This window comes from Clarias gariepinus, chromosome 28, assembly GCF_024256425.1.
Source record: "Clarias gariepinus isolate MV-2021 ecotype Netherlands chromosome 28, CGAR_prim_01v2, whole genome shotgun sequence".
NCBI classification, from domain to species: Eukaryota; Metazoa; Chordata; class Actinopteri; order Siluriformes; family Clariidae; genus Clarias; species Clarias gariepinus.
The window spans coordinates 2,309,983-2,335,199 of record NC_071127.1 but is presented as its reverse complement, the minus strand read 5'-3'; the positions used below and the strand labels follow the sequence as shown (position 1 = coordinate 2,335,199).

At 36.5% G+C, this 25,217-nt stretch overlaps 1 protein-coding gene across 5 annotated transcripts; it reads left to right on the top strand.

Annotated features, from left to right (window-relative positions):
* Positions 1-3,050: 3,050 nt before the first annotated feature.
* On the top strand, positions 3,051-22,749 carry LOC128515949 (NACHT, LRR and PYD domains-containing protein 12-like). Of its 5 annotated transcripts, none has more exons than XM_053490218.1 (13): positions 3,051-3,156; positions 3,258-3,303; positions 3,552-3,604; positions 3,862-3,978; positions 7,046-7,099; positions 7,277-9,040; positions 9,374-9,580; positions 10,000-10,173; positions 17,620-17,793; positions 19,500-19,673; positions 21,265-21,438; positions 21,918-22,091; positions 22,495-22,749. In XM_053490218.1, exons 2-13 carry the CDS (start codon positions 3,298-3,300, stop codon positions 22,499-22,501), a joined length of 3,078 nt encoding a protein of 1,025 aa, XP_053346193.1. In that variant the 5' UTR covers positions 3,051-3,156; positions 3,258-3,297; the 3' UTR covers positions 22,502-22,749. The 5 variants fall into 5 exon arrangements, with proteins under 5 accessions (XP_053346193.1, XP_053346194.1, XP_053346195.1 ...); XM_053490219.1 differs by having other exon boundaries at positions 3,462-3,604; XM_053490220.1 differs by lacking the exon at positions 7,046-7,099.
* The last annotated feature ends 2,468 nt before the right edge of the window (positions 22,750-25,217 follow it).

Sequence of the window (25,217 nt, the reverse complement as noted above, 5' to 3'; positions counted from 1 at the left end):
CCCAATGTCTGGTTTACTTTGTAAAAGCACATCTGATTGTATGAAGGCTGTTAGATTGCATATACTATAGACCAAGATCAGTGCTTAGCTTATGATTTGGAATTAATATGTTTCAGCCTCAAATTATTATTTAAAAAAAAGTTGCAGTTGTGTTGCAGAAAGGTCAAATTATTGTTATTATCCAAACAATTATCGAGTTCAGTTATATTTACATTTACTCATTCATGAGTGCATATCCATTGCTCATGGTTTGACGTGTGCATAAGGGTTATCAATTAAGCGCATTCTATATCTGCTCCTATTAATTGCTCCAATTACTGATCTCATACATATAGAATCATAAAGGAGTGTGGCCTATAATTCACTTTCATTTATTTACATACAGTAGCACTTTTAAGAGGGCTCATTCTCTCAAAGCAGCTTTTCAGCATTAAAAACAATTATGGATTTTTTTTTAAAGAAACGAAATCTATAAATTACATTTATCAGTCTAGAGTTATCAGGAGTTTGACAAACAGACTCAACAGGGAACACATCCTCATAAGGAAAATAAAAGATAGTATGAGAATAAAGGAAGAGTTTCTTATAAGTTCTTTAATGCCTGGATGAGCATGAAGTTTATTTCTTACTATGTACAATTATATCTTAAAACGTCTAGACACTGTGACGGCAGTCTCCCACTCCGTGCAGCTGCTTCTCATGCTCAGACAGTACGCACAGGTCATACGCCACTCCACAAGCACTGAGTGCTTAACAAGGGGGCGGGCCAACGTAACGTGTTACAAACACCAATTAATAGATTTTAAAAACATTTTGCATTAAATTATTCTTTGTACCTTACGAACTCTATTGTAACTATATATAAGAACTAAGTACACTTTAATCGAATATGAAAGTACTCTTTACACACAGGCCTCATTACTCATTACTCCTATTAATCATTTCACACCAGTTCAGCTAACTGAATTAATGATGTCACACTCTGCAGTAGTTGGATATGGACCTACATAGAGCTGATGGAGAAGTATAACAGGTGGCTTCAAAATGTCACACACTGTAGTAGTTGGCGAGTCTGGATATGGAGCTACATAGTGTTGATAGGTGGCTTTAAAGCACACCATGTCCATTCTGACTCTGAGAAAGATCTAAAGACTGAGTTCACCTCTGCTGTCCAAGAAATTGTTAAATTGAGAATCAGCAACCCAAGTATTTTTAATAATCATCTTGTTGTTGTTAAAGAAATAGTTTTTTCAACTAGGACGGTTCAGGAACAATGCACAAGACTTTACTTAAAATTTATATTCTTTGCATAACGTAAATAACAAGTGCCCTTTCTACACTTATGTGCATTGAGTTTGAAACTTTGGATTGTAAAACACGGCAAGTATTATGCATCTTAATCTCGTATCCAATATATGGGTATGGGAAAATAAAAAGAATATAAAATATAAAATAAAAATAACAAACTGACCAAAGAAAGGAATTTTTTAAACATAAATTTTCAAATTTCAATAAAAAAAAACAACAACATTGTTTTCCCTTTGCTATGGGTACGGAGTAAGATGCATCAGTGTGTGAAAGGTTCAACAGAACATTAATGAACAAGATGTGGAATTATTTTTCAGTATTTAACACAAGAAAATACACTGACATCATAAAGAATTTTGTTAATGCGTACACCCACAATTACCATTTCAGCATCGAAATGAAGCCCATTGAGGTCGACTCCAATTCCTTCAGCGTATTTAAAATTATCTATCTGTATAAGAAAGGTCAGAGCTGGCTGTTCCTCCTGAGGAGACTAGGATCCTTCAACATTTGCAAAACGTCCCTGATGATATTTTATCAATTAATCATCGCCAGTGTGCTTTTCTACGTGGTGGTATGTTGAGGAGGTAGCCTGAAAAGCAGGGATGCTACGTGATTGGACAAGGTGGTCAGGAGAGCTGGGGTTTTTTGGAGAGCTGGGCTCTGCTCAGTTATTCACACCAGTGCATAACTTTCCATTACCAACAAATTCAATTTCATTTTTACTCTCATGATACTCTTTGTACAATTACTTAGGCATTTAAACAATTAATACTATTTGCACTGTCACTTTGTTACATATAGATTTGCACATCATGGACTGCACTATATACAGGAGACTTGGGGCACAAGGCGGAGTACACCCTGGACAGGGTGCCAAGCCATTGCAGGACACACATACAGTGGGTACGGAAAGTATTTAGACCCCTTAAATTTTTCACTCTTTGTTATATTGCAGCCATTTGCTAAAATCATTTACGTTTAAGTTAAATATATGAGTGTCACAGCAAAGGGTCTGAATGCTTAGGACCATGTGATATTTCAGTTTTTCTTTTTTAATAAATCTGCAAAAATATGAACAATTCTGTGTTTTTCTGTCAATATGAGGTGATGTGTGTACATTAATGAGGAAAAAAAATAATGTAAATGATTTTAACTAATGGCTGCAATATAACAAAGAGTGAAAAATTTAAGGGGATCTGAATACTTTCTGTACACACTGTACACATACACACACTTAAATGCTTATTTACACACCACTGGCAATTTGGGAACGCCAATTAGTCTAATCTGCATGTATTTGAACTGTGGGAGGTAACCAGTGTACCCGGAGGAAACCCACCAAGCACAGGGAGAACCTGCAAACTCCACCCACACAGACCTTGGAAGGGTCATCAAACTCTGACCCTGGAGGTGCAAGGCAACAATGATAACCACTACGCCACTGTGCCGCCCATTTTCAGTCAGTGGATTAAAAATTCTTGCTGTTTTTTTTTTGTGATTATTTGCTTTAAACTCGAAGTGAGTTAGACTGAAACTGAGCTTCATGGTTAACAGGGAGGATAAAATACTGGTAATTTGTTGCCCTCTATGTGATTCAATGCATTTTAGAGTCATGAATCTATAATTTAGATGAATTCTCAGTATAAATAATATACCACTACCACTTTAACATTTGTGTAAAAAAATCAGATCTAAGAGTCGACTCTTACTCATAATGAATCCACCTTAAGAAACTGAAAGTGTTTATCACTCAGAATCTACGCCATTTCAAGAAGCAGTTGAAAAAGGAACAGGAAACAAATAACAGTGATGTTAATGTCATACAACAAGTTCTGTTCATCAAATGTGAGTGATTTTGATTAAAACTACTTTGTATAAGATATAGTGTATTATTTATGATCATGTAATGAGCATACACAAATATTTAACATTATTTATGTATGCAGATTGGTAAATACTGTAGCTATCGCAACTTGTGGCCAGTACATGGAGGTAGGTTGAGTAATTGAGTGCGTTGCTCTATTTCTTGCTTTGAAAGAAATGACTGATTAGGTGCTCTGAATCTGAAAATTCAGTCACAGTGCAAAGTAAACATTCAATACTGTAAATACACAATTTTCTATTTTTAAAGAAGTAACATTTTCCCTTAGGTTAAATAAAATATAAATGATCCTGAACATCAACAAACAAACAAGACTCTTTAGTGTTGTGTCTCTTGAATACTTTCTTAATATTCAAAGATGGAGACCTCTGATCTGGACACAAATAAAGGGACCCCTTCATCATCAAAATGGTAACCAAATATGCCTGTTTATTTTTGTCATTTATTATTCAATAATCTCTGCCAGTATTCAGGGGGGATTTTGTTCTACACCAATTGTCTTTAAAACTTGGCCCCTGTTAAATAAAAGTAATAATAACTAATTAATTCTGGAAATTCAGAATTTTAAAACTATATCTGAAGTTGTTATCAGAACAGTGGAGAAAACAATCAATGCAAAGTAGTAAAGGCAATATAAAGGATGGATTTGTTGACTTTGTGCTGTGCAGTAAACACCAGGTAACGAGATCCGATTCACCCAGACCCAGCTGTGTCTCAATGAAGAGTGACATATCTATAGATAATCCTCCAAACTTTAAAGACGGACATTCCATCTCTGTATACAGGTAATGTGTTCTCACTTTTACATTCACTGCTGAGGAAAATGCTGTAATATTAGCATTATGTCATTAGCAGCATTTTTCACATTTACTGCAATACCTTTACTATATACAATAGTTTGAGGATCAAGTGTAAATAATTTTACTACTACTACTACTTCCACTAGTACAATTACTACTTCTAATAGCGCTGTTGAATTAATAAACTAAGAGTGAAGGAGTGTTGACATAGCAATAATGATAGTCCCAGGTGCAGTTAGAGTAATTAGTTATTAATAATCAATAAATTCATTATTTAATAAAGTAATTTTATACCTATTGGATGCAAATTAAGTCATGTTTTGTGATGTAGCTTCTCACATCTGAACAATATGTAAATGTGCGACTAATCCACAGAGCCCAGTAAAAAGAAAAAAAAGCAATATCAATCAGCAATAACACATTTTCTTTTATTTTTGATTGCATCCACATTTTTTTCTTATTTTGTTAATTCCTGTTAGTTTCTGGGATTCACTGATTTTTCTTTTTTTGCGCTTCTCTTTTGTAAGACAATATTGTACAAGTGGTCTAAAGCACTCTTCACAAGAAAAGAAAAAAGTTTTTACTTATCTTGTTTTCACAGTCTATATACAGTCTATTATCAGCATTTTTTGAGGAATATATATTCCACACAGGGCTTATACAAAGTGCATTTCACATGTTTACTGTGTTTAAGTTGATGAAAAGATGTTTTGATTTCAATGCTGCACATAACACAGGATGCACTAGCCATTACATGGTGCTGGGGGCATCACCTACAGTATGTTAATTACATGGTATTTCTATTCACCAACAACATAAGATTTTCTAGCGTATGAGCAGATTGGCATAGTTTGGGAACATGTAGTGCATCAGGCCTTAACATCTTTTACTTTTTCTCTTAACAGAAAGGTAAAATAAATTTTAACTAAAAATTAAGAATGTTGCTGCATGAGGCTGAGTGTTTTACAATGATAGTTAGCACCCCCATAAAAAGTGTTTTAGGGTAGCCCATCTGCTATGACCTTCATGCCAAGATGGAGCTCTTGCATTCTTTAATGTATAGGCACAGAGAAAGTGCAGGTGTTAGGCCTTTAGTTAAAGTAAACAAAACTAAAACAAAGGAAAAACAGTAGATGAAACACAAAACTGGGCATGCCAGCAGCGTGTTTAAGAATTGTGGGTTAGCCATTAGCAGATAACCGTGAACAACAAACCTAGCTTCATTTGTGTGTATGAGTGTTAATTTGCATACATCCTCAGTTTTATGCTCTCTCACTCACTCATTCTCTTTCTTTATAGTGTGTATTCGGTAAAAAAGTCATGGGAGGCCTGAAACCTGTCCATGGGGGCTAAACCCTAGACAGGGTGCCATTCTATTGCAGGGCACACAAGCATACACAATCACCAACTACAGGCAATTTGGAAACATTAATGTTAGGTTCGAAAAGGAAGAAGTGTGTCTGAGATGAGTTTTAATGTGAATTGAGAGTAGAAGAGTTATTTCTTGTGCCTGCTGCACCTTGATACAATTACTGGTCCGGGTCCGATCAACTGGGAGAAAGAAACACACACACATGCAGGCATGATGTCTGAAGATCTCTGTTTGTTCTTAGCTAAGAGAGCACATTTAAAGTGGTACTATGTCCCGAACATCAAAAGAAGCAGTTATTAACATGTCAGTCATAGAGGGACCCGGAGACAGACAGGGGAGAGGAAATACATTGACATTCTCCTGATTAAACAAAAGGGTTCTAGCAGACAGGAGCCATTTGGATCTATACTCGTCTGGGTACAGGATATACTGTAGAAGGTGTTACCACAGAAGGCACATGGAGGCACAGTGAGGGGTCTGTTCTCTGGGCACAGAAATCTTCTTATTAGATTACAATGTCTTACAAAATTATAATACCTTAAAACCAATTAGCCTAATTTGCATGTCTTTGGATTGAGCAGGGAAACTGTAGTACCCAATGAGAACATGAAAACCCAGACCAAGACAGGACACAAATGTCAAAGGAGCATGGCAGAGCATGATATGGCAGTAGCAGGATCTGGCTTGGCTTATGCTAACTTTAAATAGTAAAATGTGAGAGCTTTATTACATTCCATTTCTGTTACTTTTTTATATAAAATGGTCAATTTTTTTTAACAGTTAGCTTGTGTGAGCAAGTGTCTGTAGAGTAATCATAGTAATTAATGCACTTCAGACAGTTTTTATTTCCTGTTTATTGCAGACCATAGTTATCCCACTATCCACACAGACCTAGAGGAAGAAAAGAGAATACTGTTGCTCATTTTTCACATTTTTCAACTCAATTACTTTCCACTAGATGATGTTAGTTTAGTCCATTGAATCTAAATAAATCAGGCTGTATGTTTGACACCTGCTTTACAGGAGTTTGTTCTGATCATGTGTCATCGAATACTAATATAAAAAATCCTGCTTAGCTCATTTGGACAGAGAGATGATGAGGGTGTAAACACCAAGAAACTGCGTGCTCTTCATTCTCTCCACTGTGGAACCGTTTATACAAAGGGGAGTGCTTAGGATCTCTTGTGCTCAGTAACTCACAGTATGGGGTTAAAGGTATTGCTGTTGACTCAGAGTGAGGTGCTACTGAAAACTATCAGGTTAAATTTATCATCTAGCTATTAGGGAATGATGGTGTGACATGCTCTGCAGAATGGTTGTGGTGGTACACAAACTGTAGGGTGTTTAGGCTGGTGTTTACGTACAGTATGACTAAAATATGATCTTAGCATCCAAGATGGAGTGTAAGTTTGGAGTAGACCTTTATGTTTGTGTGTACCAAGTCCAGTCCAGTATGCCCCTGTGTGATTGACTCGTATCACGTCTAGGGTGTTATATTATCCTGGGCCTTTATTTCTTCCTTATTATCACATTAGTTTTACCCATATAAGTCATACAGATGAAAGAATGAACAAAAACAAAACTAACAAAAAAGGTAAGAATACTTAGGATAAAAAATGGGCTGATTTTTTTCACCACTTCCACAGTTTTTTAAAACTGGTCCTATCATCTACTTCACAGTGTTCAGCAGAAATCAGGAGACAAAAGTAAAAAGATTATCATCAGAGATACAGGGTAAGATCAAATTCAACAACAATAACATGTTGACTAAAGTATTTAAATAAACCTCTCCAGTCAATTAGAGCATTAGATTACAAAAGGGCATGTGTTAGTGTAGGATAAGACAAATCTAACTGTAAAAATTCAAGGATGAGACCTGTGTACCAAATCTTCTACTTCACCATCTTACAGGCCTGATGCAGAATCTGATGTAAATGAATTCCATAAAAAGTTTAAATTAAATTTGCTGAAAAAATATCAGGATTTAAATGAAGCAATATTAAACCAGGAAAACCGAACCCTGCTGACTGAGATTTACACAGAGCTCTACATAACAGAGGGAGACAGTGGAGATGTTAATAAAGAACATGAGGTGAGACAGATCGAGGCAGCATCAAGAAGAACAATAGAGGAAACACCAATCAAAATCAATGAGATTTTGAAAAACTCATCTGATCAAGACAAAACCATTAGAACCGTTCTGACAAAGGGAGTTGCTGGCATCGGGAAAACAGTTTCTGTGCATAAGTTCATTCTGGACTGGGCTGAAGGGAAAGAAAATCAGGACGTCCCACTCATATTTCCACTTCCTTTTAGACAGCTGAATTTGATGAAGGACCAGAAAGTGAGTCTGATGGAGCTCCTTCGTGTCTGTTTTAATCAAAAAAAAGAAACAGAAAGATTCAGTTTCGAAAAGGTTTTGTTCATTTTTGATGGATTGGACGAGTGTCGTTTCTCTTTGGATTTCCAGAACACAATAAGAGTGTGTGATGTAACTGAATCAGCATCAGTGCCTGTGCTGCTAATAAACCTGATCAAAGGAAATCTGCTCCCCTCTGCTCTCATCTGGATCACCTCCCGACCTGCAGCAGCTGATCAAATCCCCTCTGAGTGTGTCGATCTAATAACACAGGTACGAGGGTTCAATGATCCACAGAAGGAGGAGTACTTCAGAAAGAGGATCAGTGATCAGAGCCTGGCCAATAACATCATCACACACCTGAAGTCATTAAGAAGCCTTTACATCATGTGTCACATTCCAATTTTCTGCTGGATTTCAGCCACTGTTCTAGAGAGAATGTTGGGTGAAGCAGAGAGTGGAGAGATCCCCAAGACTCTGACTCAAATGTACACACACTTCCTCATCATTCAGATAAACATCAAAAGAGAAAAGTACTCAGAGAATGGTGAAGAAATGCTTCTCAAACTGGGACGACTGGCTTTTCAACAGCTGGAGAAACACAACCTGATCTTTTATGACGAAGACCTGAGAGAGTGTGGCATTGATGTGAGAGAAGCAGCAGTGTACTCAGGTGTGTGTACACAGATCTTTAGAGAGGGGATTGAGCTTCACCCGAGTAAAGTGTACTGCTTTGTTCATCTGAGCGTTCAGGAGCATCTCGCAGCTGTGTATGTGCACCTGAAGTACAAGAGGGAAAAGAGAAATGTTCTTGTACAGACTCAGTCTTCAGATCTGAAAGAAATTACAATCTCAGATGTCCATAAGACTGCTATAGATCAGGCATTACAGAGTGAGACTGGACATCTAGACATTTTCCTTCGCTTTCTTCTGGGTCTCTCACTTGAGCCCAATCAGGATCTCTTACATTCATTTGTAACACAGATGAAATGTAACTTAGAGAGCAAAGAGGAAACTGTTCAGTACATTAAAAATCAAATCAGTAGAGATCCTCCTACAGAGAAATCCATCAATCTGTTCCACTGTCTAAATGAACTGGGTGATGATTCTCTAGTGGAGGAAATCCAACAATACCTGAAATCTGGAAAACAAAGTGAACTCACTTCTTCTCAGTGGTCTGCTCTGCTGTTTGTGTTACTGACATCAGCACATGAACTGGAGAATTTTGACCTGAGTAAATATACCACCCCAGACAACATATCAGATTGGGTTCTTTTGAAGATGATGCCTGTTATTGCAGAATCAAGAAAAGCAATGTAAGTAGACATTAATATACTATTAAGTAAGACTATACTGTATAATGTTGTACTATCAAACTTTTTTAAGTAGGTCATACAGAATTATGTTAATGACAATAAATTCATGTAGCACAAACAGTAAAATTTACCAAAATGGAAAATGGTTTTGCAAGAATGAATAAATACACAAGGCGGCACAATGGCTTAGTGGTTAGCACCCTCGCCTTGTTCCCCGGGTTTGATTCCTACGTAAGGAAGGGCATCCAGCTTAAAACTTGTGCCAAAACAACAGTAAAAGATTTGATGCGCTGTCCTTGTTCATTATACTGTATATACTTTTATTTCCTCTAGTATCAATTGTCATACAATGAAATGGAGAAGCTGGACAGCTCTTGACTCAGTGATCAGCTCAAACTCTGACAGCAAAACCTCCAATCTGAGAGAACTGCATCTGAGTGTGGGTACAATTGATCTGTCTCAGAATAATCTAGGTGACTCAGGAGTAAAGCATCTCTCTGCTGTACTGGAGGATCCTCACTGTAAAGTAGAAGCACTGAGGTAAGTGCGTGCGTGTGTGTATAAAAGTTATAATAGTGATATTGGGGCCAGGGATAACTCAGTGGTTAAGGCATTGGACTACAGTTCGGAAGATCCCAGGTTCAAACCCCACAACCACCAAGTTGCCACTGTTGGGCCCTTGAGCAAGGCCCTTAACCCTCAACTGCTCAGATGTGTAATGAGATAAAAATGTAAGTCGCTCTGGATAAGAGCGTCTGCCAAATGCCTAAATGTAAATATTGTCAGTGTTTCTTCTGTCTTAAGAGAATGGTCAATCTTATAATTTCTGGTTACACTGTTAACATGAATAAACAGGACATATTGAATTATACAATACGTTTACATGCAGAGATTATTTTTAACATATTATATCAAAAGAAATATCTGTTGATGAAAAGTGTCTCATTGTGTCCCTGCAGGTTGTTTAATTGTGGTGTCTCAGGTGAAGGCTGTGCTGCTCTGGCTTCAGCTCTAAAATGTAACCCCTCACACCTGAAAGAACTGCACCTGTCTAATAATATACTAGGAGATTCAGGAGTAAAACATCTCTGTGGTTTCCTGGAGAATTCACACTGTAACCTGGAGATATTTGGGTAAGATAATCCCACTGAGAGTCACATGACTTAATTGTCTAGATGTCCCCTTCTCTAATAGTGAAGGTGTCATGGAGGTTTAAGATTTATTATCAATTATCAAAGATTTTTTTCTCCTTGCAAGATGATTTCTCGCTGTTATAAACGTCAGTTTATCATTTAGGGGATGTTTAATGGAGCTGAGAAAATTACTGTTAGGTGAATGGAGCCCAATGCAGGGCCTAGACGAGGTTTTGGGGAACGTTTGGAGTGGAGAACCCGGGGAGTGGTTCATTTTAATCGCAATTTTAACAGTTGTTATTGCGGCAAAGCAGCTTCATACAATCAAAAGAAATTATGGAAGTTTGTATAAAAATGCGAATGTGCATGATTCAAAATAATAGATAGTCCCTTATGAGCAAGCCAAGGGTGTCGATGGCAAGGAAACACTCCATGAGATGGCCGCAATCAGAAGAAACCTTGAGAGGAACCGATCTCAACAGGGAATGCATCCTCATTAGGGTGGTACCAGATAGCAGGGATAAATCTGCAGTCATACTGGGTGTAGGCAGCTGGCAGTTCAGTATAACAGTTTATGTCTGTAAGTTAAATATTAGTCAAGTTAGTTACTGAAGGATCCGGTAGACTGTAGGAAATTCTAGTCCTGAAATATTGAGCGAGTGCAGTCACAAGTCCTCAGAGAGAGAGAGAGTGATAAAGAGTGAGCGGAAGAGAGAGAGGGAGAAGGAGTTAGGAGTTAGATATCAGTTAGGTATGGTATCAGTCACATAATATATAAGGTAAATGTATATGTAGTGCAGAGTGCAAGCAGGGACATTGGCAGAAGTAACCATGACAGCTTAACTAAAAGCCCACTCTACACATTGCTCAATTTTATAGGAAAGGCAAAAATATGCTTTTGAAAACATTTTTGCAAGAAACTTCTATAAAGAGCAATAAAAAGTAAATAAAATAAAATAAACAGTCAATATTTGAAGTGAAAACTCATTGCTTAAAATTTTAGACACAGGAGTTTTAGACAGATTTGTGTAAGTTTTTTTAAGAAAGCAGCTGTTAGGTTTTACTGAGCATGCTGGATAATATGAATTCTTCTGGTAACTTTGTCACACTTGCTCCTTTCTATTTTTATTCAAGTCCCAGGAGGGAACATTAGGTTTTTTTGTTTCGATCTGAAAAAAGGATCTGTCTAGTACTATTTTTTTTACAGCCATTCATATATTCTCCTGTAATGTTATTTATTTATTAATTTTTAAGTTATATATGGAAATACTGAATGATTTTGTAAATAATTATGCAACCATGATAAACATATATAACAAAATTGGTAAGGCATATAACATGGTGCCTAAGACTTTTGCACAGTACTGTATAACTGTGTGTCATCAGCAGATTAGTTGCCCAGAGGAAGCATGTAAAGAAGAAAAAGCAGTGGTCCTAAAACCGAACACTGTGGAACACCAAACTCCACTTGAGAACATGCAGAATGGTCACTATTTAAATCTATTTAAAACTGATAATGATCATTCAAATAGGATCTGAGCTAGAGTGTCATTCCCTTAATTCCTACTACATTTTCCAATCTGTGTAAAAGAATACTACGATTAATGGTGTCAAAAGCTGCACTGAGGTCGAGTAGCACAAGTATAGTCATGCAACCCTGGTCAGAGGCCAATAGGAGGTCATTTACTAGTTTGTGTAAGTTATTTCTATGTAGATATGACACACAGCTGCTGTGATACTATCTTTTCCAAGATGTTAGAGATAAAGGGGAGGTTTGGTATCTGCCTATAGTTGGACAGCTGACACAGGTCAAGGCTAGATTTCCTGATTGGTAGCTTAATAACTGCTAATTTAAAAGATTTTGGAAAATACTTACTGCCAGGGACGTGCACAGACATTTTGAGGGGCAGGGGCTCAAGTGAAATAAAGGGCACTTCTCATAATTTTAAATAAGAATTTAAAAAGATAATTTTATCTTCCTCAAACTCATGCAATTGTTTAATTTTCAAAAGATGTCTACAAAGAAATCAGTTCACACAGAAACCATGGTCTCCTTAGTATTCACTAGAGCAGCAAAGGAAACCATTCCACAATCTGCATGTTTTGAAAACATTTTCTATGCTACTAGTTTCAAGTATATATTTAGATTAGAATAACCAAAATAACTGCATCAAGCAGAGGGGTGTGTTTTACTAATAATTTGTTTATTTTTTGCACAAGGCACTACATCATTTTAATTATTTTGGTGTTATCAGAACACATAACACTTTTAAATCAACACAAATATTCACGCTAAACTAAAGAGGGTTGTTGCTGGTATTTTGTTAATTTTACTGAAAAAAATCACTGCAAAAATGATTGAAAAAAAATAAAAAAATACAGCAACTTAATAAAATTATTACAAAAAAAGGTCTTCTACTTCAAAATAAAATCTGTTACTTTTCTGTCCTATGGACTCATAGAATTCTAACCGTAGAGACGGAGTTTTTTTCTTTAGCGGAAGCAATACAATCGGGCTTAAATCAATAAACTCCCTTTTAATATTTTGTGTCAAAATAATGATTTATTTGGTAGGTAGCCATGTAATAAGGGGGATAATATATAGCGATTATCCCTTACACATTAGCTAGTCTAGTAGCTCATGAGGCATGCATGCTAGCAAAACACAGGTTAACTATATATTTGTCTTTGGCTAATCAGCAGTAAATTCGAGCCTTATTCGAGGCACTGGTAGTTTAATCTTTTGTTCATCACCAGCTCCACTCATCTCAGCACAAGCCAAGAAAAACACTGCTGGGAGGGGCTGCTGCTGATTGCAGGTGTGTGTGTATATGATGTGCGCCGCTGCGCGGGGGTGGGGCTGTATGTATGTTTGTCAAAAAAAAAAAAAAAAAAAGCACCCCAGAAAAATGGGCACTTTCTCTCCAGGTATAAAAAGGGCAGGTGCTCAAGCCCCCTTTGATCTCTATGTGTGCACGTGCCTGCTCACTGCTGAGTGAAGTATTAACTATTTTCAGCAGGGGTTCTGTTATTACTCGTACTATCTGCTTGAGAATATGTCCCGGTGTAGAATCTAATACACAGTTAAAATTAGTGAAATCAGGAGTAAAATATTTTAGCTGCTGATCTAATATGGTTAGTTTATAATCTGCATCAATTAAATTGTCTGGTTTCCAAACCTGATTTTTTTGCCTAGTGTTCACAATTTTGTTATTGAAAAAGTTATACTTTAAAGTTAAACGCCTCACTACTGTATGTTGTTGTTGTGGAGATTTTTGCAGTGGTCTTAGTCCTGGTTAATTTAGCTACATTATCAGCTTTTTATAGTTCAGGTTGCTCTCTTTTGAAATCCAAACAATTTAGTTTGAAACCATTTATATTCTAATTTTCGAGCGGTCTGTTGTGTGTGTAGTCATTATACCAGAAAAGCAGTTTCTTATCTCTAAACATTTTCATTTTAACTGGAGCTACATTATCCAAGGTGTAATGAAGTGTTGACTTTAAATATTCAGTCACTTGATCAAGTTCTGTGGATTCAGATAGTGATCCAATCAAAGTTGATAACTGATTATTGATAAAACTGTGTGGTGGTTGATGTAAATGTATGTTTAATGCGTGGCACTGTGTGTACATTATTACTATAACACACTTTAAATGAGACAAGATAGTGATCTGATATAACTTAGGACTGTGTAATTGTCACTATATTTCTTATATTTACTCTGAAGGCTATTATTATATCTAAATTGTGACCTGCTTTATAAATAGGTCCTACTACACACTGATTTAATCCTGCGTGATGATTCAAAGAGGCTCATATAGATGTGTGCTGAGGTGTCGCGCATCTTCTCTGATTGCCTTCTTGTGGGTGTCAACCAGCTTAGTGAATGGCTGTGTCATTCAGCATGCTGTTGTCAAGCCACATTTTAACAAATATCTAAAACATAGCATTTCCTGAGTTTAGATATTGTAGATAATTGTAGTCTAAGGAATTCTAGTTTACTGCCAATTTAGTGAACATTAAAGATAATAATTAGAATAGGGCCCTAGCATAGATGCCAATCCGCTTACCACATTTCCGCTTCTTTTACGTACTGTATATACTGTACATTCAGTATTCATGAATTATACTTTATGCTAGTCTTTTTCATCACAGGATTCAGACTTTTTCTTCCTTTATTATTATTTATAAAATTATATGCAGTAAATGAACTAAATACGATTTAGAGGTAATTCATGTCACTTATGGAGGAGAGGCAGGATGCAAGTGCAGATGCTGATTTGTTAATGTTGAGTGTAGTGGCGCCGGTCAATAAGCAGTGATGGGAAGGTTAAATCATTTTAGTGACTCGGTTCTTTGAATTTCGTTCATCAAAATAAGCAAATCTTTTTTTGAGTTATTTGGTTCATTTCGTTAAAAAAAATACCCCCAATACGTCTACTTACACACATTTAGTCTATAGTTCCAGTAATGAAAATATTGCAATGCAGCTAAGGACATATTATAATAAACAGAATAAGCAGCTGACCATCATATCTTCAGTCCGAGTCGTTTGTTCTTTAGTATGGCGTTATATTCCTGCCTGGCTGTTTCTCCTCCAATCAAGGGGCACTACTATCGACCCTTTAACGGAAGCGTTGTAAATAAGGGTTTATTTACAACGGTTTATTTACAAAGCGACCGATTTGTCCGATTTGAATTTTAGTCGCTGTAGTCTAACAATAAGCTATATGGATAATTAGATAAGTAAATAAAAACACACAATGGACAAACGAAACTGGTATATACTAATACTTCATTAAATAAAAAACAATAATATTTAAAATATTTATAAATAAATGCAACTTTATTTACATTGCTTCTCTTATATAATTTCTTTTCATTTGTATATAATTATATATAATGATATAATTTTAATTTTTAATTTATTTATTTATTTATTTTGATTTTGTAAAGCTGCTTTGAGACAATAACTATTTTAAAAGCACTATACAAATTATAGTAAGCGTTATGCGGTCGATATTGGCAGCTGATAGAGAAGGAACAGCCAATCAGAAGTAGTGTGTGGAAGTCTGTGATTGGCTGTTTTTGTGTCAGTTTTGTAACACTGGACAAAGTTGAGTGAGCGTGCAGGCAGAGTCGAGCAGCACAGAAAATAAATATTGCACGCGCGTGCAGACAGAGTCGAGCGCACACAGAATCAAGAAATCACGCGTGCGCGGAGAACATGTTGAGAGAGCAGGGGAGACACTGCACGCGCAGAATCGAGCTGTTGAGCGTGCAGTGGAGACACTGCATGCGCGTAGAGTGCTTTGTCTGCTCTCAAAATGTCAAACCGCGCGCTCAGAATTGTGGCAGGAATATAACGCCATACTACTTTTGAATTTATTGCACCGCATAGCGTCTATGTGAGTCATGTGACAAGGGAATGAACAACTCGGAGTAGAAGAGTCACAGAGAAAGAATCGCTCAATTCTGTTTCCTGTACATAACCTACGGGGTTTTGCGATGATTTGCGCATGAATGCCCAGTAAAAAATGAACGAATCACTCTCCGAGATACTTGTTCATCTTAGTCATGTTAAAGATGCTACTTTAACATGTAATTATTAAAAAAATAATATATATAAACCATGTATTTATTTTAATAATGAAATAAAATAATCTAGTCACAATATTCTGCTTATATATATATATATATATATATATATATATATCTTTATATCCAAACTGTAATTTTGTAAAATTTGTGTTCATGTACACGGGGCGCCGGATATATGAGTGTATGTATGTAGGCATGTAATTTTTTGAAAATCATGTGTCTTGAGGCTGAGCTCTAATTGGATTTTTTTCAAATCATCCTTGGGGCGGAGCACTGTGGGCCCCAAACCCTCCTACTTTTAAATATTTGTGCTTATGTGATTGGACCATTCTCAACGAGTCTTATTAATGATCAGCAGATTGTTAGTTAATGTATTGAATGGTGATTGACGTGGAAGCAGCTAAATATGAAAGAAAATTCTGTAATTTCTTTGCTAAAATACCCCTTCGATCGGAGAAAAAAAAGAAAAAAAAAGAGCTTGGACCAGATCGACCTGATCTTCTAATTAAGCAGCAGTCACATGACGAGCGGAGCTGCTGACTGGATGCGATGCGAGTCATGCCTTTATTTTATACTAGTAGTAATGATGCTTAATCACCTAATAAATGGCTATTTACAAGCGATTATTAAAAGTTTAATTTTTATTTTGTTTGTGCACCAGCCGCCACTGGTTAAGTGTAAATATAATTAAATAAAACAAACCCAATATACAAACATGAATATAGAAACTATGGCTAGGAACCGGGATAGTGCTATGCTAATGGTGATGATGCTAAGGTGCAGGTTAATACAATTATAACCATGTGATGGAGGGGTGCATGCTGGGAAAATTGCAACTGAAGTTTGGTGCAAATTTCAACATAAAAGTCCTAAAATACAGGTTTTAAATAAATCGTCATAAACCAATGATATTTATACTGAAACTTTAATCAAACATTAGTTACCATTTTCCTGCATGCACCCCTCCATCACTTGGGTATAATTATTTTGTACACAGGTTTAAATAGATATTACCATAAAAAAATGCCATTTGTACTGCCTCCTTAGAATAGGTTCACACTATATCAGGGGAAGGCAAGTTCAGTCCCAGAGAGTCACAGTCCTGCACATTTCAGCTCCAGCCCTGAAAAAAAAAAAAAAAACTTACCTGCCTGTAGCCTTAGTAACCCTGATGACCTTGATTAGCTTGTTCAGGTGTGTTTGATTAGGGTTGGAGCTGAACTCTGCAGGATTACAGCTCTCTAGGACTCAACTTACCTATTCCTGCACTATATCATGTGTGTGTGCATGAACACTGGTCATGTAGGATTCTTACCAATCTTTTGAACTCCTTATCACTGCACAGCTTGTAGAATACCTTAATTGATACGCACAATTAAACACACACAAACAATTTTTTTAAATGAATTGAAGTAATTTTATGTAATCTAATAGAAGGTATGTTTAATTATGATTTAAGTCCAACATCACTACATAAGTCTGGCCAGTTTGGTAAGCTTTTTACTGCACGCTCCCCATGAGGTTATTAAGTGGACAGGGAGAAGATTTATTTATGACCAAAATAAAAAGTTGTTTGTTCTTCCAACATTATGGTCAAGGGCAACTTGGTAAAAATTAAAATAATAAAAAAAATGCACATATTTTTCATTGGCATAATTAATCTCTTAACATTACAAATATTGAAATACATATAAATTGATTGTTAATGTTTATTATTTATTAGGCTGCATCACAAAACAGCTGCTCAGGAGTGGAGATGTACTGGTTTAGACTGGCTTCAGTTGATTTCAACATATTTGTTAACAGGTGATGTATATTTACTGATAAAGAACCTGTCTCTATAGGTTGTGTTACTGTGATATCTCAGATGAAGGCTGTGCTGCTCTGACCTCAGCTCTCAGATTAAACCCCTCACACCTGAGACAACTGGATCTGTCTGGAAATAAACTAGGAGACAAAGGACTGAAACATTTCTCTGATATCCTGAAGGATCCTCACTGTAAACTGGAGAAATTGAGGTAGGACTGCATAATTTGGTCTCTAGTAAGACACATTATCTACAGTAATAGTGAGACTAAAAAAGAAATTTACAGCTGTCTGTAGGTTTAATTTACCATAATTAGCCATGATTATAGAATAATGGTGCCCATGGTGGCTTAGTGGTTAGCACTATTTCCTTGCTCCTTTTATAGTCCTGGTTAGATTCTCACATCAGGGTTTATATGTTATACAGTATGTTCTCTTGGTGGGTTTTCTCTGGATACTCTGTTTTTCTTCCACAGTCCAAATACATGCAGATTAGGCTAATTGGTGTTCCCAAATTGCCCAGAGAGTGTCAATGCATGTGTACAAAATTACGAGAGGTCCTACCACAGTTGTAAAAATGAAAATAAATACAATGGCCATCACTGGCCTTCACTGTTGGCCTACAGAGGCTCCTAGATGAATGGATGGATACAATAATGACCACCTGCCTAATTCTGAGTACGTCCCCTTTTGGCACCAAAACGGACATAACCCATTTTGACATGTGCCCCACTGAACCTCTCAAGGTGTGCTGTTGTATCTGGCACAAACCTGTCATGAGTAGATCCTTTAAGTCCTGTAAGTTGTAAGGTGGATCCTCCATGGATCTGACTTGTTTTTCAGCACATCCAACAGACGCTCAATTGGACTGAGATACAAAGAATTTGAAGGCGGAATCAACACCTTAAACTCTTTGTCAAGTTCCTCAAAGCATTACTGAACAATGTGTGCAGTGTGTCAGGGCACATTATCCTGCTAAAAGAGGCCACTGCCATCAGGGAACAAGGGGTGTACTTGGTTAGCAACATTGTGTAGGTAGGTTGTAAATAGTAAAGTAACATCCACATGAAAAGCAGAACTCAATGTTTCCCAGCCGATCATTGCCCAAAGCATAACACTGCCTCCTCCAGCTCAGGTTCTTCCTATAGTGCATCCTGGTACATAGTGCATCTCCTCCCCAGGGGGTGGACTAAATATTGTCATGTCTATTCATTGTCACCTAAGATTACTTGTTTATAGATCTGTAGACCTGAGAGCAGGGGTGAGCAGATACCAGACACAGGACCACAAAAGTAGAAGGGAAACTTGGCTTCAAGCTTCTCTGCTCTTCAAAACAACGGTGCATTGCCTGTTAAGCACCATGTCAAGTGTGGAGTAAGAAATGTGTCTCTCTTGTTGTGTGTCACTATGTTATATTCATTTCCACAATACCCCCCAGCTCCAAGCTCATCAGAGAGTATGACTGTTCCTCTCAACCTTTCTTGGCTACATCTAGCAGTCCATAAGAAGCTCAAAGGAAGTGATGCCAGTGGAGGTCTGAGGCATCTCTCAAATAACACACTGGACATAGGAAAGTGGGAAATTTCAATTCCATGCCTTTTCATGAATTACTAATTGCAGCATCTCCTTCAGTTGAACCATGCCAGCATGCCATTGGTCTGTGCATGGGCCAGATGTTTTTGACCTGTAAAACCTGTCATAGATCCATAATTTTTTTTTTTTTTTTTAATTGCATACCTTGGTCATTGAGTAGAACTTTGACATTGCTGGTGCAGTTCTCCACACTTTTGACTGGTGTGTGAACAAATGTATATAAAGTTTATGGTCAGTCTGAAGTTTATTATTACATAAAACCAATAAAACTAAATATAACACTGTATATTATGACTATAACTAGTGTTGCATTGTCTCTTTTCAGGATGTGTGAATGTGCCATCTCAGTTGAAGGCTGTGCTGCTCTGGCTTTAGCTCTGGGATCAAACCCTTCATACCTGAGAGAACTAAATTTGTCTAAGAATCCTATAGGAGACTCAGGAGTGAAGCATCTCTCTGCTGTACTGGAGAATCCTCACTGTATAGTGGAGATACTGAGGTAAGATCATCTCTCTGTGAGTCACATGAACGGCTCCTCAGCAAGACACATTCTAAAACAGTTCATATATATATATAGTGATGGCAACAGTCACGGTGATAGATGAATCGTGATAGTTGCATTGCCAGCACTACTTTTTATTCACTTATTACTAAGCAATACTTCTTTTCACAGCTGGTCAGAAGGAAACATGGAGCAGTCTAAGTCTAGTAGATAACTAGAGTTTTCTTTCTCTTTCTCTCTTTTCCTCTTCCTCTGTCTCTTTGAGTAAAGTTTACCTCTGTTGAGCTTACACTGTTCGTAGTTTAATATCACAACAATGTACAACAATGTGGTCTAGTGCTTGTGTGTGGTACAGTATAGGTACAATATATACTGTACACCAGCAAGAATTTCCTCGTATGTTTAGGTGTACTTGAATCAAATTCTTAACAAAAATAAACTGAATATACTGTAATTTAATAATAACTATTTTAATTACATTAATAAGAATTAGAAAAAAAATTGAACTTTATTAATCCCAGAGGGAAATTAATACCTGTATTATTAAATCCTTCTGTTGTTTTAAATAATGTAATCTCACACTGAGCATTTCATGAGGAACAGTGTGCTATACTGTAACTAGTTAGGATGTCGATTTGTCTCATTTCAGTCTCATTTTCTGTAGTACTACATGATTTTGAAAACTCTCTGTTCAGATTTTGCACATGAATGTTGCAGTGCCTGCAGGTTCTTTAGGTGAACGTTCATGCTATGAACCTCCCATTCTCCAACATCACAAAGGTGATCTACTGTATTCATGTCTGATGACTGGGAAGGACACTGAAAAACACTGACCTCACTGTCATGCTCATGAAAACAGTTAGAAATGATTTTTTCTTTGTGTTCACGCTGAAAGTTGGCATAAGAAGATCGTAAATTGTATATATGAAATGATGAACATGGTCAGTATCAATACTCAAATCAATCTATGTTTTTTCAGTTTGTATAAAATTGGTGCAAAAAGCCTGTACTGTACCCACTTCAGCTTTAGCTTGCTAATAAAAGTAAGAATGATGTGCTCTTTCTCCTATTGTAGCCCATCTGATCCAGGGTTTGATGTATTATTCATACATCTGAGATTATTCCTTCTCTTAACAGGGGAAGAGAGAGATTATTTGTGTTACTACTTTACAGCCCTTCTGGCAGCTTGGCCAAGTTTGGCCAGTCACTGTATCCCTCTTGTAGAAACAAGCTATTTATGTCTGCAGAATTGCTTTCTTTATTCCACATACTGTGTAGCATCTAGAGACTGTTCTATGTGATAATCCCAGAAGATTATTAATAATGCAAATCAGCCCGTCTTAGACCAACAAACATACCACAGTCAAAATCATTGAGATCATATTTTCCCTACTCCAGTGTTTGATATGAACATTAATAAACGCTTGTATCTGCCAGCTTGTAACGTTTGTGCACTGCATGGCCGCTGCTTGTGTGAATGAGTAGGTCTCCTGATGTTCTTCCTAAAGTGTTTAGTGAGTCAGTACAGTATATTACACTGAACGTAAGTATAAAACCAAGATGTAAGTGTGTGATCGTGTCTTTGCAGGTTGTTTCAGTGTGATCTCTCAGGTGAAGGCTGTGCTGCTCTGGCCTCAGCTCTGATATCAAACCCCTCACATCTGAAAGAACTGCATCTGTCTGAGAATAATCTAGGAGACTCAGGAGTGAAGCATCTCTCTGCTCTACTGGAGAATCCTCACTGTAATCTGGAGGCACTGAGGTAAGATCATCTCTCTGACAGTCACATGACCAGCCCTTTTTTTTGGTGTGTGTCATAGTGTGTCATTTGGGATACAATACTACAATATCACATGAGTTTGTTTTATTTTTTATTAAAACACTTTAACTATATTATTGATAATAAATTGCAGAAAAAAATTAAATAACCACAAACACACCAGCAGGCTGATTTATTATTTGTGACAAAATTGCGTTATAGAGTTTTGTGAAATTTTAAGATGTGTGTTTTTTAACACCCTTTTGACTTAATGAAAACATGCACAAAATATTATCTATCTGTTTGCAACATTCCTTGCTTCATTAAAAAATATATATATATATATAAACTGCAAAAATGGAATTATTTCATTTTGTTATCGAACTGTTCAAATATTAATTAAAAAATGTTAAGACTCTTTAGAAGTGTGATGTGTATAAACTCAGGGAGTGAAGTGTGTGTCACTGTGTTTCTCTCTGCAGGTTGTGTAAGTCTGGTGTCACAGATGAAGGCTGTGCTGCTCTGGCTTCAGCTCTGATATCAAACCCCTCACACCTGAGAGAACTGGAGTTGGTACAGAATAAAATAGACGTCCCAGGGAGGAATCTGCTCTCTGCTCTACAGAAAGATGACGGTTACCAACTACAAGACCTGAGGTGAGTCGTGAGATTTTTTTATGAATTTTAGAAGAAATAATAATAATAAAAAAAACTCAACTTAAAAAAAAAACCTCAGATCATTTAATATTTTATTTTTCTTTTGTTCATATTACTATTTAATCATTATTGTTTATTATGATGCTTTGCAATAAATATTACCACAAGTACTTTACTCACTGTAACACTGCTGTCCCTCATCCCTGTTCAAGTCACTGCACTTTAATCTTACACTCTGTGATTAAATCTTACACTCTTGTGCACAGATGTTTATACAGTAAGAGTAAGGAAATGTTGAATTACAATGTCTAAACATGAATTAATAATGTTTCCCCTCGATCATGAAGTACCACTGATCAGTTTGTGGTAAATAATTTACATGTTTATTTTTTTTTATATTTAGTCTGTAGTGAACATCTGTAGGGGTGAAGGAGACTCAGCATGTTCCTCCATTTTCATAAGAGATAAGATGGACATATGAGATGAGTGGAGTCCTGATTCCTGATTCCACCTGCAGTTATCATGATAAATCCTTCACGTTTGTTCCTGGTCAAACCTCGACTCAGAAAACCAACATGGAGACAAAAGGAACATGAAAATGTTTGGTTTTATTTCATGCCATGAGAAGAATGAGACATCTCAGATTGTGTGTATATTATTGAGCTCTGTTTTAATGCTTAGAATGTTTAGACATTTTTGAAAATGTGAATTGTTTATTTTGTGTTTGCTACTCAAAGTATATTTTTATACAGGATTTTCTACTTCAAAATGCCTAAAATCCAGAAATATCATAATTGTTCAGTATATTACACTGAAATGGTACTTTCATGAAAGTGCAGATGGCAGAGATGTGTAAAATTGGAGAATTAATTTAAATTTAATATTCATTAAAGCAAATTTTTATTGTTTTGTTGACTGTTACTTCAAATGTTAAGTATTTCATTTATTTTAAATACATTGTCATCTTTATATTACCCTGACGTCTGGTTTATTGCAAAATTGCATCTGATCTTATAACATCACTCGACAAAACAGTGTGTGGCTACTTTTTAAAACAAATCCAAAATCATTTTTGAAACCAAAATAATTTGCCCAATTGAGATATAAGGAGAAGTTGTTCTTCTTAGACCCACCCTATTAAAAATGTGCCCAAAGCTTTTTTATAAAATATAAAATTACAATATCCTATCAAAAAGTACCAAAGGATCCGATTCATTTGTAAAATAGCATAAATAAACCATAGGTTGGGTGTAAAGTTATTACTAGCAATAACAGAACACCTGTTCAAAATAATTACCTTTTTACCCAGCAGTGGGTATGTTCCCAAATCTTTTAAATGAGCAATTATTAAACTGCTAATTAAGAAACCTGACCTTGACCTCTGTCAGCTGTCCAATTACAGACTGATATCAAACCTCCCCTTTATCTCTAAAATATGTTTTGTTTTAAAGACTCGTGAAATTCTCAGTCGATTTAATTTCAGGGATTAAAAATGGTACACTCTAAAAAACGCTGGGTTGTTTTTTCTACCCAAACGCTGGGTTGCCTCTGTTGGGTCATTTTTCTGGGTTATTTACAGAGAGTTGGGTAGTTTTTGTGTAACCCAGCTGCTGGGTTAATGTTTGGTGGCTCCTCCCCCAAAGGTTACCGGTGGATTCAGCGGCTGTCAGTCAGAGCTTCGTGTCTCTCTTGAGCTTCCACACCGCTGATGACGATTCATTTAAGGGAAAATGTATGGAGTTAATTATGTGCCAAAATTTAACAAACAAACACAATCTGCTTTGCAAAGAAAAAAACGACTTTCTCACAAATGCAGCGTTTTGCAAACAAACACAATCCGATTTGCAAAGAAAAAAATTCAACTTTCTCACAAATGCACGCTCCATATTTTCTCACACATGCGCCCAACCTATTTTCTCACAAATGCAATGGAGCAACTCCGTCTTCCAAAACAGCAGATGGCGCTATCGGTCAATTTACTCTATTCTCCCGAGACCTCAAACAACGTGTTTATATGGTTTACCCTTATGTCCCAGAGGAATGTGAGTGGGGAACAGTTTTTAGGTGTCCATTATATATCCAGACAGCCAGACATATTAACAATCCACTATCTTTAGGATAGAGCCCTGTAGGGGAATAATACAGTTATATCAAACCACAGTTGCATTTTAATTAACTATTGAATTATTAACTATAATTAGTGATCATATCTACATTTAAATAATCTGTGTCTGCGGTACAATCATACATTGTAGACAGCTGTTGCAGCGCGAGGTGTAGATACAGTAAGATGCAAGAATCATTAGACTGCATGAAATTTATGAAACTTTTTACAAGCAGGTTTGTAATAGAATTCTGTCTGTAATTCAGTATGTTTACTGTTCATTTAAAGCTTTTTTACCCCTTATAACTTTGTTAAAGATTATTTAAATGTAGATATGATCACTAATTATAAAAGATTTTGATGCATCATGTCGCAGACGTCCATTATGGATATAAAAAGCCAAACATGATGTCAGTTCTTTCAGCCTTCAATAGTTAATTAAAATGCAGCTGTGGTTTGATATAACTGTATTATTCCCCTACAGGGCTCTATCCTAAAGATAGTGGAGTGTTAATATGTCTGGCTGTCTGGATATATAATAGACACCTCAAAACTGTTCCCCACTCATATTCCTCTGGGACATAAGGGTAAACCATATAAACACGTTGTTTGAGGTCTTGGGAGAATAGAGTAAATTGACCGATAGCGCCATCTGCTGTTTTGGAAGAGGAAGTTGCTCCATTGCATTTGTGAGAAAATACGAAGGGTGCATTTGTGAGAAAATACGGATGGATGCATTTGTGAGAAAATATGGAGGGTGCATTTGTGAGAAAATACGGATGGATGCATTTGTGAGAAAATATGGAGGGTGCATTTGTGAGAAAATACGGATGGATGCATTTGTGAGAAAATATGGAGGGTGCATTTGTGAGAAAATATGGAGGGTGCATTTGTGAGAAAATACGGATGGATGCATTTGTGAGAAAATATGGAGGGTGCATTTGTGAGAAAATACGGATGGATGCATTTGTGAGAAAATACGGATGGATGCATTTGTGAGAAAATATGGAGGGTGCATTTGT